The following is a 14002-nucleotide window of genomic DNA, read 5'->3' as shown; positions in this document are numbered from 1 at the left end:
AGTAGGGAGGATCCTGTTCCTAGTGCATGTATGAGAAGAGCTGCCAGAAGGCAGGAGCAGCTAAAGCAGAGAGGGCGACTCGGGAGTAGGGCCAAGAGATGATTGGCCCCTCCCATAAGGCTTAAAAGACCAGCAAAGGCTCTTGGCCTCTTTGCCGGAAAACAACATTGAGAGAATTGCTTCTAGTTTCACTGTATTCATTTCTTGTCGGCGTCTTCTGCTTCTGAACTTTTGCCAAGAGAAGCCTTTGGCAGTTTGCCTAATTATCCCAAGGTCAGTGATAAACTGAGGAATGGTGTTTTGAAGAATTTGCTTTAATTTAGTTTGGACTACGCTGAGAATGAGTTAATTCTCAGCTGTTCTAATAAAGTCTGTTTGTTTTCAAACTGTTTGCATTTAATACTAACTACTTGGGCCTGGGTCACAACAGATTATCGTGCGTGCATATGCGCCAGAAACCCGGAACGCTAGCTGCCTGAAACCAGAAGTTGACTAGCTGAAACCGAAAGTTCATTTTCAGGTGCACACATGTGCCCTGGGAAGCTCTTTTTCCAGGTTGCGACCCAGATGAGCGTGCATGCACACCCCCTTTATATATCAGGTAGCCAAGGACTACAGAACACTGCCAAGGGTATAGCATTACTATGGAGACATTTTGAGAGGAGGCAAGGTTGACTCAAGATCAGGGATGGATGGGCCATTTAAGAAGGCAAAAGAGGAGAGTAAAACCTATCTGAGGCTTAGCACATTTATTTTGCTTCTTACATGTTCAGTATTCAAATCCCATAAAAAGTTCTGCCTTTTGATTTCAGACTTCGACAATAAGATGTTTCTTTGTAGGGTCCATCAAGCACACAAGCCATGATGACTGTCTGTAGAGGTTCCTGCCATATTTTAGGGACTTAAAAGAGAAGATTTTGTAGAACCCGCCAATCAGCTTGTTTCTTATTTTCCTCCCCAAAAACTAAGGTGCGTCTTATACTCCAGTGCGTCTTATACTCCGTAAAATACGGTATATATATTGTACATTCAGGAAAGAGAGCTATCTGTAAACTATAGATTTTTCCTAAGCTGTTTCTTATCGAGAACAATTGAAGATTCCAACACCCGTTGGGTAAAGCAGGTCCAATTTAATCGATTTCGTCTGGAGTTACTGTCAAAATGATGTCTTCATTTCCTCGTCTCACTATTACTGCCAGGATACGGTTGTTCCGAACGGCTTCTGTCACATCACGGGTTGAGGTGGCTCGTTTTCCGTTTATTGCTATGATGACATCTCCATCTTGCAAGCCAGCTCTGGAAGCAACCCAAATCAGGAAGTGAGTCAGTGGTAGGTTTCAAATTGTTTTACTACTGGTTCTGTGGGTGTGGCATGGCTTGGTGGGCGTGGCAGGGGAAGGATACTGTAAAACCTCCATTCCCTCCCCACTCCAGGGGAAGGATACTGCAAAATCCCCGTTCCCTCCCGATCAGCTGGGACTCGGGAGGCAGAGAATAGATGGGGGCGGGACCAGTCAGAATTTTTACTACCAGTTCTCCAAACTACTCAAAATTTCCGCTACTGGTTCGCCAGAACTGGTCAGAGCCTGCTGAAACCCACCTCTGAAGTGAGTGTATATTTAAACAAAAGAAATGAAACTGATAAAATCCATCATCAGAGCAAGTGACAGGTAGCTCCATCTTTACCTGACATTGGGGCCATTTTGGGTCAGGTTCTGGGATCAAGAGGCACACATGCTTCGTAGAGAAGCCAGTGTTTTGAAAGCAGTGGTGAAATGTAAAATTTGTTATTACCGGTTCTGTGGGCGTGGCTTGGTCGGTGGTGGTGGTAATGTGACTGAGTGGGTGTGGCCAACTTTTTTTTTTTACTTTTTAGAAGCATTTTTTTACAACCTATTCGGGCGAATAGGTTGTAAAAAAATGCTTTTAAAAGGTTAAAAAAAGGCTCTGATGATCGCGCGGCCCAGCTGTGATCGTCAGAGCCTTTTTTTTAACCTTTTAAAAGCAGGAAGTAACGACACTCGGGTGGGTGGGTGGAGCCTCGCGTTGCCATCGCTACCGGTTCTCCGAACCACCTGCCACAATCGCTACCGGATCACCTGATCTGGTCCGAACCAGGAGCATTTCACCCCTGTTTGAAAGGAAAATTTTAGGAAACTACGGTGCTGATGGAAACCTCGCCCTTCTTCCTCCACATTTGATCAAGAGGGACCCCCAAGGAAACTCGGAACTTAATAACATGGGAGATCTTTGTGGAAAAGTGACGTTGGAACATGGTTGAAAGGACAGTGAAGACCACCAAAAAGATATCTTCAAATCAGTGGTGTAATTCAGATTTCTGTGAGCATGGCTTGGTGGGTGTGGCAGGGGAAGGATACTGCAAAATCTCCTTTCCCACCCCACTCTTGGGAGAAGGATATTGCAAAATCTCCATTCCAGGGGTGAAATCCAGCAGGTTCGGACAGGTTCTGGAGAACCTGTAGTGGAAATTTTGAGCAGTTCGGAGAACCGGCAAATACCACCTCTGACTGGCCCCACCCCCCATCTATTCTCTGCCTCCTGAGTCCCAGCTGATCGGGAGGAAATGAGGATTTTGCAGTATCCTTCCTCTGGAGTGGGGAGGGAATGGAGATTTTGCAGTATCCTTCCCCAGGAGTGGGGAGGGAATGGGAATTTTGCAGCATCCTTCCTCTGGAGTGGGGTGGGAATGGAGATTTTGCAATATCCTTCCCCCAGGAGTGGGGAAGGAATGGGAATTTTGCAGTATCTTTCCCTGGAGTAGGGAGGGAATGGGAATTTTGCAGTATCCTTCCTCTGGAGTGGGGTGGGAATGGGGATTTTGCAGTATCCTTCCCCAGGAGTGGGGAAGGAATGGGAATTTTGCAGTATCTTTCCCTGGAGTAGGGAGGGAATGGGAATTTTGCAGTATCCGTCCCCTGGAGTGGGGTGGGAATGGAAAGTTTGCAGGGTCATTCCCCTGCCATGCCCACAATATCCCCACAGAACCGGTAGTAAAAAAAAATTGGATTTCACCACTGCTCCATTCCTACCCCACTCCAGGGGGATGGATATTGCAAAATCTCCATTCCTACCCCACTCCTGGAGGAAGGATATTGCAAAATCTCCATTCCCACCTCACTCCTGGGAGAAGAATACTGCAAAATCCTCATTCCCACCCCACTCTGGGGCCAGCCAGAGGTGGTATTTGCCGGTTCTCCGAACTACTCAAAATTTCCGCTACTGGTTCTCCAGAACCTGTCAGAACCTGCTGGATTTCACCCCTGCCTCAAACTAAAGAGGAAGACAGCGAATGCAACATGCTGCCAGTAAAAATAAAGTAGCACCCTGAAGTGTGTTTGAAATGACCACATCTGTCTCAAAAAGAAGGTTAAGTAATTTGGATAACTCAATGAAATGCAGCTGAGTTGACGTCATGATAATTCCTGGCCTGCTGAAATAAGATTGGTCCAATAAATTCAGTTGGTTGGGTTTGGATGTCACACTAACGCAGAAAGAGTCATTGGAAACCCATAAATAAATATTGTTTTAAAACCAAAAATCAAGCAAAATAAATTGTTGGCTTAGTGTAATGTGTAAACCCAGTCAAAAGAGGGACTTCTAAAGGAGGCTCAGATAAATTGGATGAGACTTGAAGTTCAGATTTGCACCATGTTCCAAGATAAAGTAAACTACCTTGACTATTTTTTGAGCCAAAAAGAACATAGGAAGGAAGTAAATAAAGTTTTGGAATGTGGAGTCCCCAAACTTTCAGTAGAAGAGAATATATGTTTACCTGTGAGGTCCTTGATGTCCTTTGAGCTTGGCAGATGTTTCATTATCTGAGTAGGTAATAACATCATGATCATCAACATCAACATCATCATGACGACCAAGCTCAGAGAGGACCAAGGACCTCACAGGTAAACATAAATTCTCTTCTATTGAAAGTTTTGGAAGAAAGCATCCACCTCTTACCTGGCAGCAGCTGTTCCTGGTATCACTTCATAAACATAGACACCGGACCTCAGGTTGGGAAAATCTCGATTATGCCGTCTCAGCTCATGGATGAGACTAAGAGGGAGAGAGAATGATAGTTCCACCATCAGCAGCTCCAAACGCTCTTAAGATAAGCTAGTAAGCTCTTGCCATTTTTCCTGGTTTCCTCTCCACACATATATTAAGTTACAATTTCCATCCTAGTTAATGCTGTCAGAGGTGAACATACCTGGAAGGTTCTAGGTGGGGGAAAGGCCTACCGATCAAATAAATTGGCAAAAGAACAAATAACAGGTGTGACATCCTTCCAACTTCCTCAGAAGTTAGCAAGAAGTGATTTGAGAAGTCATTTTCAAGCCAACAGATAAAAAGCAATATGGCTGAATGTGAAATGAAGTCCCTACCATCATGAGATTAAGATGACCCCCAAGCCTCTTAGCCTTTTGCAAGTTATTGACTACCTGGCTGTTCCCTCAGACATTTGGATCAGGGGAGATGAACTCTGCTACTGTAAATGGCTAGTAGTTAGAATTTATTCTTAGATGTTTGGGGGTTTGTTTGTTTTTAATTTTGTAAGCCCCTTGTGTGAGATGGGCAGAGAGAGAGAGAAAGACAGAGATGACAGATTGAGATAGATGAGATAGATGAGATAGGTGAGATAGATAGATGATAGATAGATAGATAGATAGATAGATAGATAGATAGATAGATAGATAGATAGATGACAGAGATTGAGATAGAAAGAGATGGTAGATGATAGATAAATAGATAGAAAGGGAGAGAGAAAGAGAGAGAAAGAAAGAAAGATAGAGATAGATGACATAGATTGAGATATAACAGAAAGAGATGAAAGATATAGATAGATAGATTAGATAGATAGATAGATAGATAGATAGATAGATAGATAGATAGATAGATAGGATAGATGACAGAGATTGAGATAGAAAGAGATGGAAGATGATAGATAAATAGATAGAAAGAGAGAGAGAAAGATAGATATAGATGATATAGATTGAAATATAACAGAAAGAGATGAAAGATACAGATAGATAGATAGATAGATAGATAGATAGATAGATAGTAGATAGAAAAATAGAAAGAAAGAGAAAGATGATAGATAGATAGATAGATAGATAGATAGATAGATAGATAGATAGATAGATGATAGATAGATAGATAGATAGATAGATAGATAGATAGATAGATAACAGTGAGATTGGGATAGAAAGAGATGATAGATAGATAAATAGATAGAGCTAGATTAGATAGACGACAGACAGACAGACAGACAGACAGACAGACACCATGGAGAGAGATATAGGGGGATGATAGGGCCTGTGTGAGAACAAGAAGGATGGAAGGGTAGAGGAATGACTTACTTGAAAGTTAGGGGGACCATCCGGAGTCCCAGGTACTTCTTCTTGGGAATTCTCTTACCTAGAGAGAAGCAGGAAATGAAAAGCATGCTTCAAAGGCCAAATTAAAAAAAAGGATGAAAAGGTAAGGGCTACTAGTTAACAAAGGGGTGCAGCGTTCTCCCATGATGAGACCACTACCCTGCGTTGTTCTGGCTGGGTCCGACAATCACTTGAGCAATTTCCTGGGATCCTACCTTTCACCTGTCGGTTGTGAGTTTCTTCCAGAAAGTGGCGGATCCGATCGGAGGGGATGGCAAAAGAGATGCCAGCCGTCACCTTCAGAGTATTCATTCCAATGACTTCACCGTCCTGTGGGAGAGGAGCAGGTGAAAGTGAAAAGAAAGATTCAACCCAGGTTTATATCCCTTTAAATAAATAGCCCATAGTCCAGAGCCCTGGACTGCCATTTGTCAGAAATGGTGTAGGGTCTCCTCCTGCTTGGACCGGGGGTTGGACTAGAAGACCTTCAAGGTCCCTTCCAACTCTATTAAAACAAAAACAAAAAAAGATCTCCAGCATTTCATGCTGTCATGATTACATGTCTCCCAATCAGGGGGGAAATCCTACCGGTTCGGACCGGTTCGGGCGAACCGCTAGGGATTATGGGCATCAGTTCGCCGAACCGGTAGTAATTACCCCTCCTTGGCTGATCGTTGCTCACCTCTTCCGGCTGCTTGATATTCCACAGAATTCAATGTTAAATGCAGCAGAGAGACTGCTAACTTTTCTCCCTCCATTCAGAACGGAGCTGTCCCTTTAAGGTAGTCCCCAGGAGGGAGGGGGATAGGAGGGAGCAGCTGAAATGGAGCCATTTTCATGAAAGGCAGGAAAACGGGGAATGGGATTTTCCTGCCTGTCGTCCATTCCTCAATGTCAGCACAGACTGAGGAGAGGATGGTAGGCAGGAATATTCCCCTCCCCATTTTCCTGCCATTCACGACAAGGAGTGGCTGGGAGGGGAGGAGCCAGTGAGGAGCCCCTCGATGTGAATGATGTCGCGTTGGCCATGCCCACCCAGTCACATGACTTCTCCCCCAACAAGCCACACCCACAGAACCAGTAGGGGAATTTTTTTTACTTCACCCCTGCTCCCAATTCACATTTTGTCACTCATTCTGGATTAAGCATTCACTGCTTAATGTTCTGAGTTATACTCTGGTTTGCTTGTGTTTTTTGTTTTTTTTTTTTGGTTGTGTGAATCCAAATAATTGTGGCTTATCCCATGAACAAAATGTAATAAGTCCTCAACAAAGTGGAACATTGTTGGTGTTTAGAAAAGACAAAGATAAAATAAACAGCCCTTACCAAATTCACCAATGGCCCTCCTGAATTTCCATACTGTGAATGAGAAAAGAAGGAAGTGATCGTACCATGGAAAAATGATTTTCTCCAAGTTTTCCAAAGTCCCTTCCGCACCGTCTCTTACATTGATAATGGCGTCGGTCTGGATATATTCCATGTCAGAGTCCTTCATCCCAAGCTCTCGGCCGTCCCGTTGGGTACTGCTTACAATCCCAGTCGTCACCGTGTTTTGCAAGGAGAAGGGACTCCCCAGAGCCACCACAAACTCACCAGGCCGAAGTTCAGAGGATCTTCCCAGCAGGAGCACTGGAAGGGCTACCTGACTCAAGAAGAAAAACATTCAAAAGTCAGACTTGGAGGCCACCATTTCTCCTAGTCTCCAGGGATGAACCACTGGTGGGCTACTGCCAGTTCGGACCAGTTCAGGCAAACCGGTAGTTCTGACGATCAACTGGCCCCGCCCACCCACCCGCCCCCACCCTATTCTGTCCTATATTTCCTTCTTTCTGGCTATTGTGGCTCCGTCCTCCGAGCCTATCTTATCGGAGGAAGAAGGCTCCAAACATGAAGGAGCGGAGACGGCCAGGCCTCCCTCTCCAGGACCCTCCTCTCTGGCAATGCCTCTGGCAGTGTCTCCTGAAGGAGAAGAGATTGGCCAGGAGCCAGGTGTTTCCGAGCCGTCGGATAGTGACGAAGAAACATTGTGGATGGACCCATGCCAGCGTCGGAGAGACAAGCGTGCGCAGCAGAAAAGGAGGAGTGCCAGAGATTAAGCTGAGTCACTGGATCACACCCCACAGGCTATAAAAGGGAGTGTGGTGGCCATTCGGACTCTGTGACGGACAAAGCTAAACTCTGGCGAGTCACTTTGCACCTTTGGACACAACGCCTATTTGCTGTGGATTTAATTACAAACTGGACTATTCAAACTGTGTGTATTTTTGTCTGTGTTGTCGGAGTAAAAGTTCTTGGCAGGCAGCTACGGAGTTGCTGCCAAGTTCCTTATCACTGACGATTGAGTGTTTGAAGAGTTTATTTAACCCTCAGCTGGCTGGTTGGGTGCGTGTGTGGGACGGGGACAGAACAGTGGCTCAGCTGATTTCTGTGCCTCTGCTGTTCTACTTAATGGGGCTGCCTTAGAAGGTAAGCAGCTGAGCTTCAAATTGCTGTATTTTGAACGCTGTGCGCAAGTGCATTAGGCACGCGCACGATCACCAAACCAGGGGTAGGTTCTACTTACCTTTACTACCGGTGCGCAACGGGAGCACACCAGTGATGGGTTTCACAATTTTTTACTACCAGTTCTGTGAGTGTGGCTTGGTGGGCATGGCATGGCTTGGTGGGCGTGGCAGGGGAAGGATACTGTAAAATCTCCATTCCCATCCCAATCCAGAGGAAGATTACTGCAAAATTCCCATTTCCTCCCGATCAGCTGAGACTTGGGAGGCAGAGAATAGATGGGGGTGGGGCCAGTCAGAATTTTTACTACCCAGTTCGCCGAACTAGTCAAAATTTCCGCTACCAGTTCTCCAGAACTGGTCAGAACCTGCTGAAACCCACCTCTGGAGCATGTACATGCTTACTTTGCTCGCGCGCGCATGTGTGCTTCTGCAGATCGTCCACTTTTACTACCAGTTCTCAAGAACCGGACAGAACCGGTTGCAGCCCACCACTGGGATGAACCAAAGAGCCGAGGTGGTGCAGTGGTTAGAGTGCAGTACTGCTAGCTGAAGTTCAGCAGTTCGATCCTGACTGGCTCAAGATTGACTCAGCCTTCCATCCTTCCGAGGTGGGTAAAATGAGGACCCAGATTGTGGGGGGGCAAGAGGCTGACTCTGTAAACCACTTAGAGAGGGCTCTAAAAGCACCATGAAGTTGTATATAAGTCTAAGTGCTATTGCTATAACGGAATATGCAAAAAACCCAGCGTTGTTCCCTAGGAGTGTTAAATAGCAAATGCATTTGGGAGTCTTTCTCACAAGCGTTGCTTTCTTTCTAGTCTAATCATGTAGGTATCTTGCCGAGTAGTAAACATGCAAGAAAGAGTTTTCCCCCTGCTGGAACGAGAAAGCTATACTCACCTGGGTGTCTATTTTGATCAGAGCAATGTCCAGTTTATGGTCAACATCTTTGATCTGGGCGTCCACCTGATGGCCAGTTTTGAGTTCGACTTTGATTCTCTGCTTCTTGTTGAGGACATGGGCGTTGGTGAGGATTAAACCATCTTCGGATACAATGAAGCCTGAGCCACTGGAAACCAGAACCTCTTTTTGTGTGAAGGGTGCCCTGGCCCAGGAAGATAGACAAAAAAAAGGATAATAATAAATCCATTCTTTGCCAACTTCAGAATGTAAGGCGGTGTATCAGTGGACTGGGAAATTCTGGAAATTAACGTCCATTCATTCAAATACATCAAGAATATGAGAAACACTTTTGTTTCCACATGGAAACCGCTTCTGAACTTCGTGCTTGATGTGGAAAAGAATGAAACTCTGACTTTGGGTTTATTTATTTATTTATTTTTATATGCCACCCTTCTCCGGAGACTCAGGGCGGCTTACAATGCATTAAGCAATAGCCTTCATACTTTTGTATATTTATACAAAGTCAGCTTATTGCCCCCACAAACCGGGTCCTCATTTTACCCACCTTAGAAAGGATGGAAGGCTGAGTCGACCTTGAGCCTGGTGAGAATTGAACTCACAGCAATTGCAGGCAGCTGGATGTTAAATGCTGCCTTAATAGGAGGCATTAGCCTCCTACGCCACTCAGGCTCCTATTAGATTGATAGATCTTTCTAGAAATGACTTGTCCATAGGCAAAGGTAAAGGTTCCCCTCGCACATATGTGCTAGTCGTTCCCGACTCTAGGGGGTGGTGCTCATCTCTGTTCCGTGCGCCTTTGGCATTGAGTCATGCCAGCCACATGACCACGGAGACGTCTTCGGACAGCGCTGGCTCTTTGGCTTTGAAACGGAGATGAGCACCGCCCCCTAGAGTCAGGAACGACTAGCAAATATGTGCGAGGGGAACTTTTACCTTTAATGTACATCTTACTGACTTCACAGGGCCTATTCTAAAGCTGCCTAAACAGAGATTCTGATAATATCTTTCATTCCCCCCCCTTTTTTTTTTGCAAATTAAAGAAATCACGTACAAGTGATTTTTTTAAAAAATCCAAGCAGTCTTATTTAAAGCAGGTTTTAAATGCTAGTGAGAATATGTATTTCAATATTTGGGGTAAATCTTTTCTCTTTTTCTCTGCAGGCTGAAAGTTATCTGCACAACTGTCATGGCTGCCGTTCCCACTTTTTAATAATTGAAGGGGTAGATGGTGAAGGAATCTTTAAGGGGAAAACTTGAAGGGCAGACGGAAGGACATTTTCAACAACTAGTCAGAATTTGGTCAACGTCAATGCCTACAGAAGGCTTATCAATTTCATCTGGAGAGAATTTGGTCCTTCTCACTACAATCCAAGTGTTGGAGATGTAAGTGTGATGATGCCACGTATTATCATATATGGTGGACATGTACAAAAATCAAGGCATTTTGGATTAAAATTTGGTGGATTATGCAAAATATTCTTAAAAAGAAGATAAAGTTTACCGCACAGTTGTTTTTATTGGATATAATTACAGATTGTATGGTTATAGAGACTAATTTGATTTTGAACTTAATAACCGCAGCCAGACTTTTGGTGGCGCAGTACTGGAAGAAGGAAGATCTACCTACTATTGAAGAATGGACACTAAAAGTAGTGAATTTAGCGGAGATGGCTAAAATTTCAGCATATTTGAAGGATCACTCAAATGAAAGATACATATTGGAATGGAGAAGATGGATTGACTATATTCAAAATAAATATGGGACTAAAAAGTTTCAAATAGCTTATGAATGGGAAAAAAAAAGAGATATTTAAGGGAATTCTTATATTTAGTCATGTAAAGGGGAGTTAAAGTGCAAGAGGGAGATAGGAGTTTATAGATAGTTTGCATATGTTAGCTTCTGTTTGTTAAATGCTATACCCTGTATTTTGCTCTGGGAAGTCCGGGGGGAGTGGGGAGGAGGGTTGGGTTGGGAGGGGGGAGGAAGGGTGGGAAAATTGTTTGTAAATTTTTTTTAAAAAAAAACTTTTCAATAAAAAAATTGAAGGGGTAGATGGTGAAAGAATCTTTAAGGGGAAAACTTGAAGGGCAGACGGAAGGTCATTTTCAACAACTAGTCAGAATTTGGTTAACGTCAATGCCTACAGAAGACTTATCAATTTCCTCTGGAGAGAATTTGGTCCTTCTCACTACCTGTAGACAGTTTCTCTTACCTGCGAAAGAGTTCCAGGTGAACCACAGAAGGGGCAATTTTCTCCACCACGTCAGCAATAAAGTTAAATTTATTCCTTAGACTGTTGACGTCCACAGCACCTGTAGAACAATGACTCTCCTAGTTCATTGAGGCATCTTAAAGCCAGTGAGAGGCAATGCTAAAACACATGGGGATTTGGGGCAGTGGTGAAATCCATTTTTTTTTTTTACTACCGGTTCTGGGGGCATGGCTTGGTGGGCGTGGTGTGGCTTGGTGGGCGTGGCTTGGTGGACGTGGCAGGGGAAGGATACTGCAAAATCTCCATTTTCACCCACTCCAGGGGAAAGATACTGCAAAATCTCCATTCCCTCCCCACTCCAGGGGAAGGATACTGCAAAATCTCCATTCCCTCCCCACTCCAGGGGAAGGATACTGCAAAATCTCCATTCCCATCCCATTCCAGGGGAAGGATACTGCAAAATCCCCATTCCCTTCCCACTCCTGGGGGAAGGATACTGCAAAATTCCCATTCCCTTCCCATTCCTGGGGGAAGGATATTGCAAAATCTCCATTCCCACCCCACTCCAGGGAAAGGATACTGCAAAATCTCCATTCCCACCCCACTACAGGGGGAAGGATACTGCAAAATCTCCATTTCCACCCCACTCCAGGGGAAAGATATTGCAAAATCCCTATTCCCTCCCCACTCCTGGGGGAAGGATACTGCACAATCCCCATTCCCTCCCCACTCTGGGGCCAGCCAGAGGTGGCATTTGCCAGTTCTCCGAACTACTCAAAATTTCCGCTACCGGCTCTCCAGAACCTGTCACAACCTGCTGGATTTCACCCCTGATTTGGGGTCCAGTCCCCCCAAATCTCCATAGAAAACCGTTGCATGGCAAATGATGCCACCAAATTAGTTTTAGTTGGATGAACAACAGACTGATCTACTATAAGGAGTTTCCATACACAACTTTTCCTAAAACTGGTGTCATCCACAGAGATAGACCGGGCTCCAACTCACATCATCACTGGTGAAAAGGCAGCAATATTCTTGCATTTGTATATGCCTGCTTAGTAGGGCTTTTGGCCCCCCCTAAGCGGTGTTCTTTTTTTTATACAAAGTCAGTTTATTGCCCTCACAATCCGGGTCCTCATTTTACCTACCTCGGAAGGATGGAAGGCTGAGTCAACCTTGAGCCTGGTGAGATTTGAACTTGCCCTAATTGCAGGCAGCTGGTGCTACTTAACAGCACTTTACTCTGCTGCGCCACCAAGGCTCCGTAGGCTCCAAGGCTATCTCTGAAGGGGTCAAGCTATTTTCCAAAGCCCCCGAAGCCCAGACCAGAAACCATGGTTGGAAACTGAACAAGGAAAGATTCAACCTGGAAATAAGGAGAAGCTTCCCGACAGTGAGAACAATCAACGCAAAGAAGGGAAGTTGTTGAGAGCTTCATCCTTGGAAGCTTTCAAGAAGCAGCTGAACTGCCCTCTGTCAGAAATGGTGTAGGGTCTCCTGCCTGGGTGGGGGGGGGGGTTGGAGTAGATGACCTACAAGGTCCCTTCCAACTCTGTTCTTCTATTCTCTTACTTTCTCTTCCCAAGAGAAACGGTGTGGAGTTTTACTACTGCAAACTCCTCCTGTGCTTGGACAGTTTAATGTGCCCAGGAACAGATTTCAGCTCTTCTGCCTGGTAAACTAGGTTTTTAGCCAAGCTGTGGCCCCAAGTAGGAAAGGGACCCTCAGTTTTCTCCTCTACCTCCTCCCCACCCCACGTGGACCCCGCACCCACCTGCATCTCCGCAGTTTCCCTTATGGACTGGGACGACGAGCGGCTGGTGGCCAGAGTTGGACTGATGGTTCCGGGCGCGCAGCTGGCAAAGGCTGCTGTAAGTGCGCCCATCGCTGCCACAGACGCCCAGCGGCCCCTCGACGCACGAACAAGTGCCAGGTCCGGGGCTGTCCGGCTGCCGGTAGCAGAAGAAGCCCCGGGCGCAGAGACCGTCTGGAGCGCACGGTTGACCCTCTCCAGGCGCGCAGTCCAAGCAGCAGCCGCAGCGGTCCAGCTGGAGCTCGCCTCCAACGGCCAGGCAGGCTTGCGGGGAGTGAGGCGGGCAGCGCATCTGTTGGCACTCCGCTGGGCAAGGCGGCAATGGGCTGGAAGGAGCGGCCAGGAGGAGGAGGAGGAGGAGGAGGAAGAGCGGCGACCGTGCCATGGCGTTGGACGGGGCGTCCGTGGCTGCAGGAACCAGACTGGATAGCTGCGCCGACGGCTCGCAGGCTTTATGCGGGGAGAGCCAGAGGGGTCGGGGCCAAGGGGGCGGAGGCCCGTGGGTAGCTAATGCCACCCACCCACCACCCCCGCCAGTAGTCACAGGCAGAGGTGCGTGGATCAAAACTTAACCTGGACGTGCAAAGTTCTCCTTACCAATCAAAGCACTGGTGAACGTCAGGATGGAATCAGAGCTGGGGCGCAATACCAGGACTTCAGCATAGAATAGAATGACAGAGTTGGAAGGGACCTTGGAGGTCTTCTAGTCCAACCCCCTGCTTAGGCAGGAAACGCTAACCCATTCCAGACAAATGGTTCTCCAATCTCATAAAAAACTTCCAGCGTTGGAGCATTCACAATTTCTGGAGGCAAGTCGTTTCTACTGATTAATTATTTTAACTGTCAGGAAATTTTTTTTCCCCCAGTTCTAGGTTGTTTTCTCTTTTTGATTCGTTTCCACCCAATTGCTTCTTGTCCTACCCTCAGGTGCTTTGGAGAATAGCTTGACACAGAGGTGAAATCCAGCAGGAGGATCTGGAGAACAGGGAGCGGAAATTTTGAGTAGCTCGGAGAACCCGGCAAATTCCGGGTGGGAATGGAGATTTTGCAGTATCCTTCCCCTGGAGTGGGGTGGGAATGGAGATTTTGCAGTATATTTATAAATTGGGTGTTTTAAATTGGTTTTGGCCAAAAAATTTAATAATTTTAATGGAT

The 14002-nt window shown here is 45.9% G+C and overlaps 1 protein-coding gene across 1 annotated transcript; it reads right to left on the bottom strand.

The window, feature by feature from the left end:
* Positions 1-734: 734 nt before the first annotated feature.
* Positions 735-13802, bottom strand: HTRA4 (HtrA serine peptidase 4). Its single transcript, XM_034436795.2, has 9 exons — positions 12809-13802; positions 11035-11134; positions 8798-9002; positions 6841-7035; positions 6720-6752; positions 5609-5723; positions 5376-5433; positions 3976-4071; positions 735-1296 (listed from the first exon to the last, which is right to left on the bottom strand). The coding sequence occupies exons 1-9, from the start codon at positions 13230-13232 to the stop codon at positions 1131-1133; spliced, it is 1392 nt and encodes a 463-aa protein (XP_034292686.2). The 5' UTR covers positions 13233-13802; the 3' UTR covers positions 735-1130.
* Between the last annotated feature and the right edge of the window lie 200 nt (positions 13803-14002).

Source organism: Pantherophis guttatus, chromosome 9 (genome assembly GCF_059756535.1).
Source record: "Pantherophis guttatus breed Tessera chromosome 9, ASM5975653v1, whole genome shotgun sequence".
NCBI lineage: Eukaryota > Metazoa > Chordata > Lepidosauria > Squamata > Colubridae > Pantherophis > Pantherophis guttatus.
The sequence above is the reverse complement of the archived record's forward strand: the minus strand, read 5'-3'. Positions and strand labels throughout refer to the sequence as shown.

Excerpts from the sequence above, each read along its gene's own strand:
- HTRA4 (XM_034436795.2), bottom strand. The coding sequence starts at position 13,232 with ATGGCACGGTCGCCGCTCTTCCTCCTCCTCCTCCTCCTCCTCCTGGCC. Across the intron at positions 6,753-6,840 it reads AGACCGACGCCATTATCAAT|TATGGAAATTCAGGAGGGCC; the intron begins GTAAGAGACGGT and ends TCTCATTCACAG. Across the intron at positions 5,724-6,719 it reads GAGGGCCATTGGTGAATTTG|GACGGTGAAGTCATTGGAAT; the intron begins GTAAGGGCTGTT and ends CCTCTCCCACAG.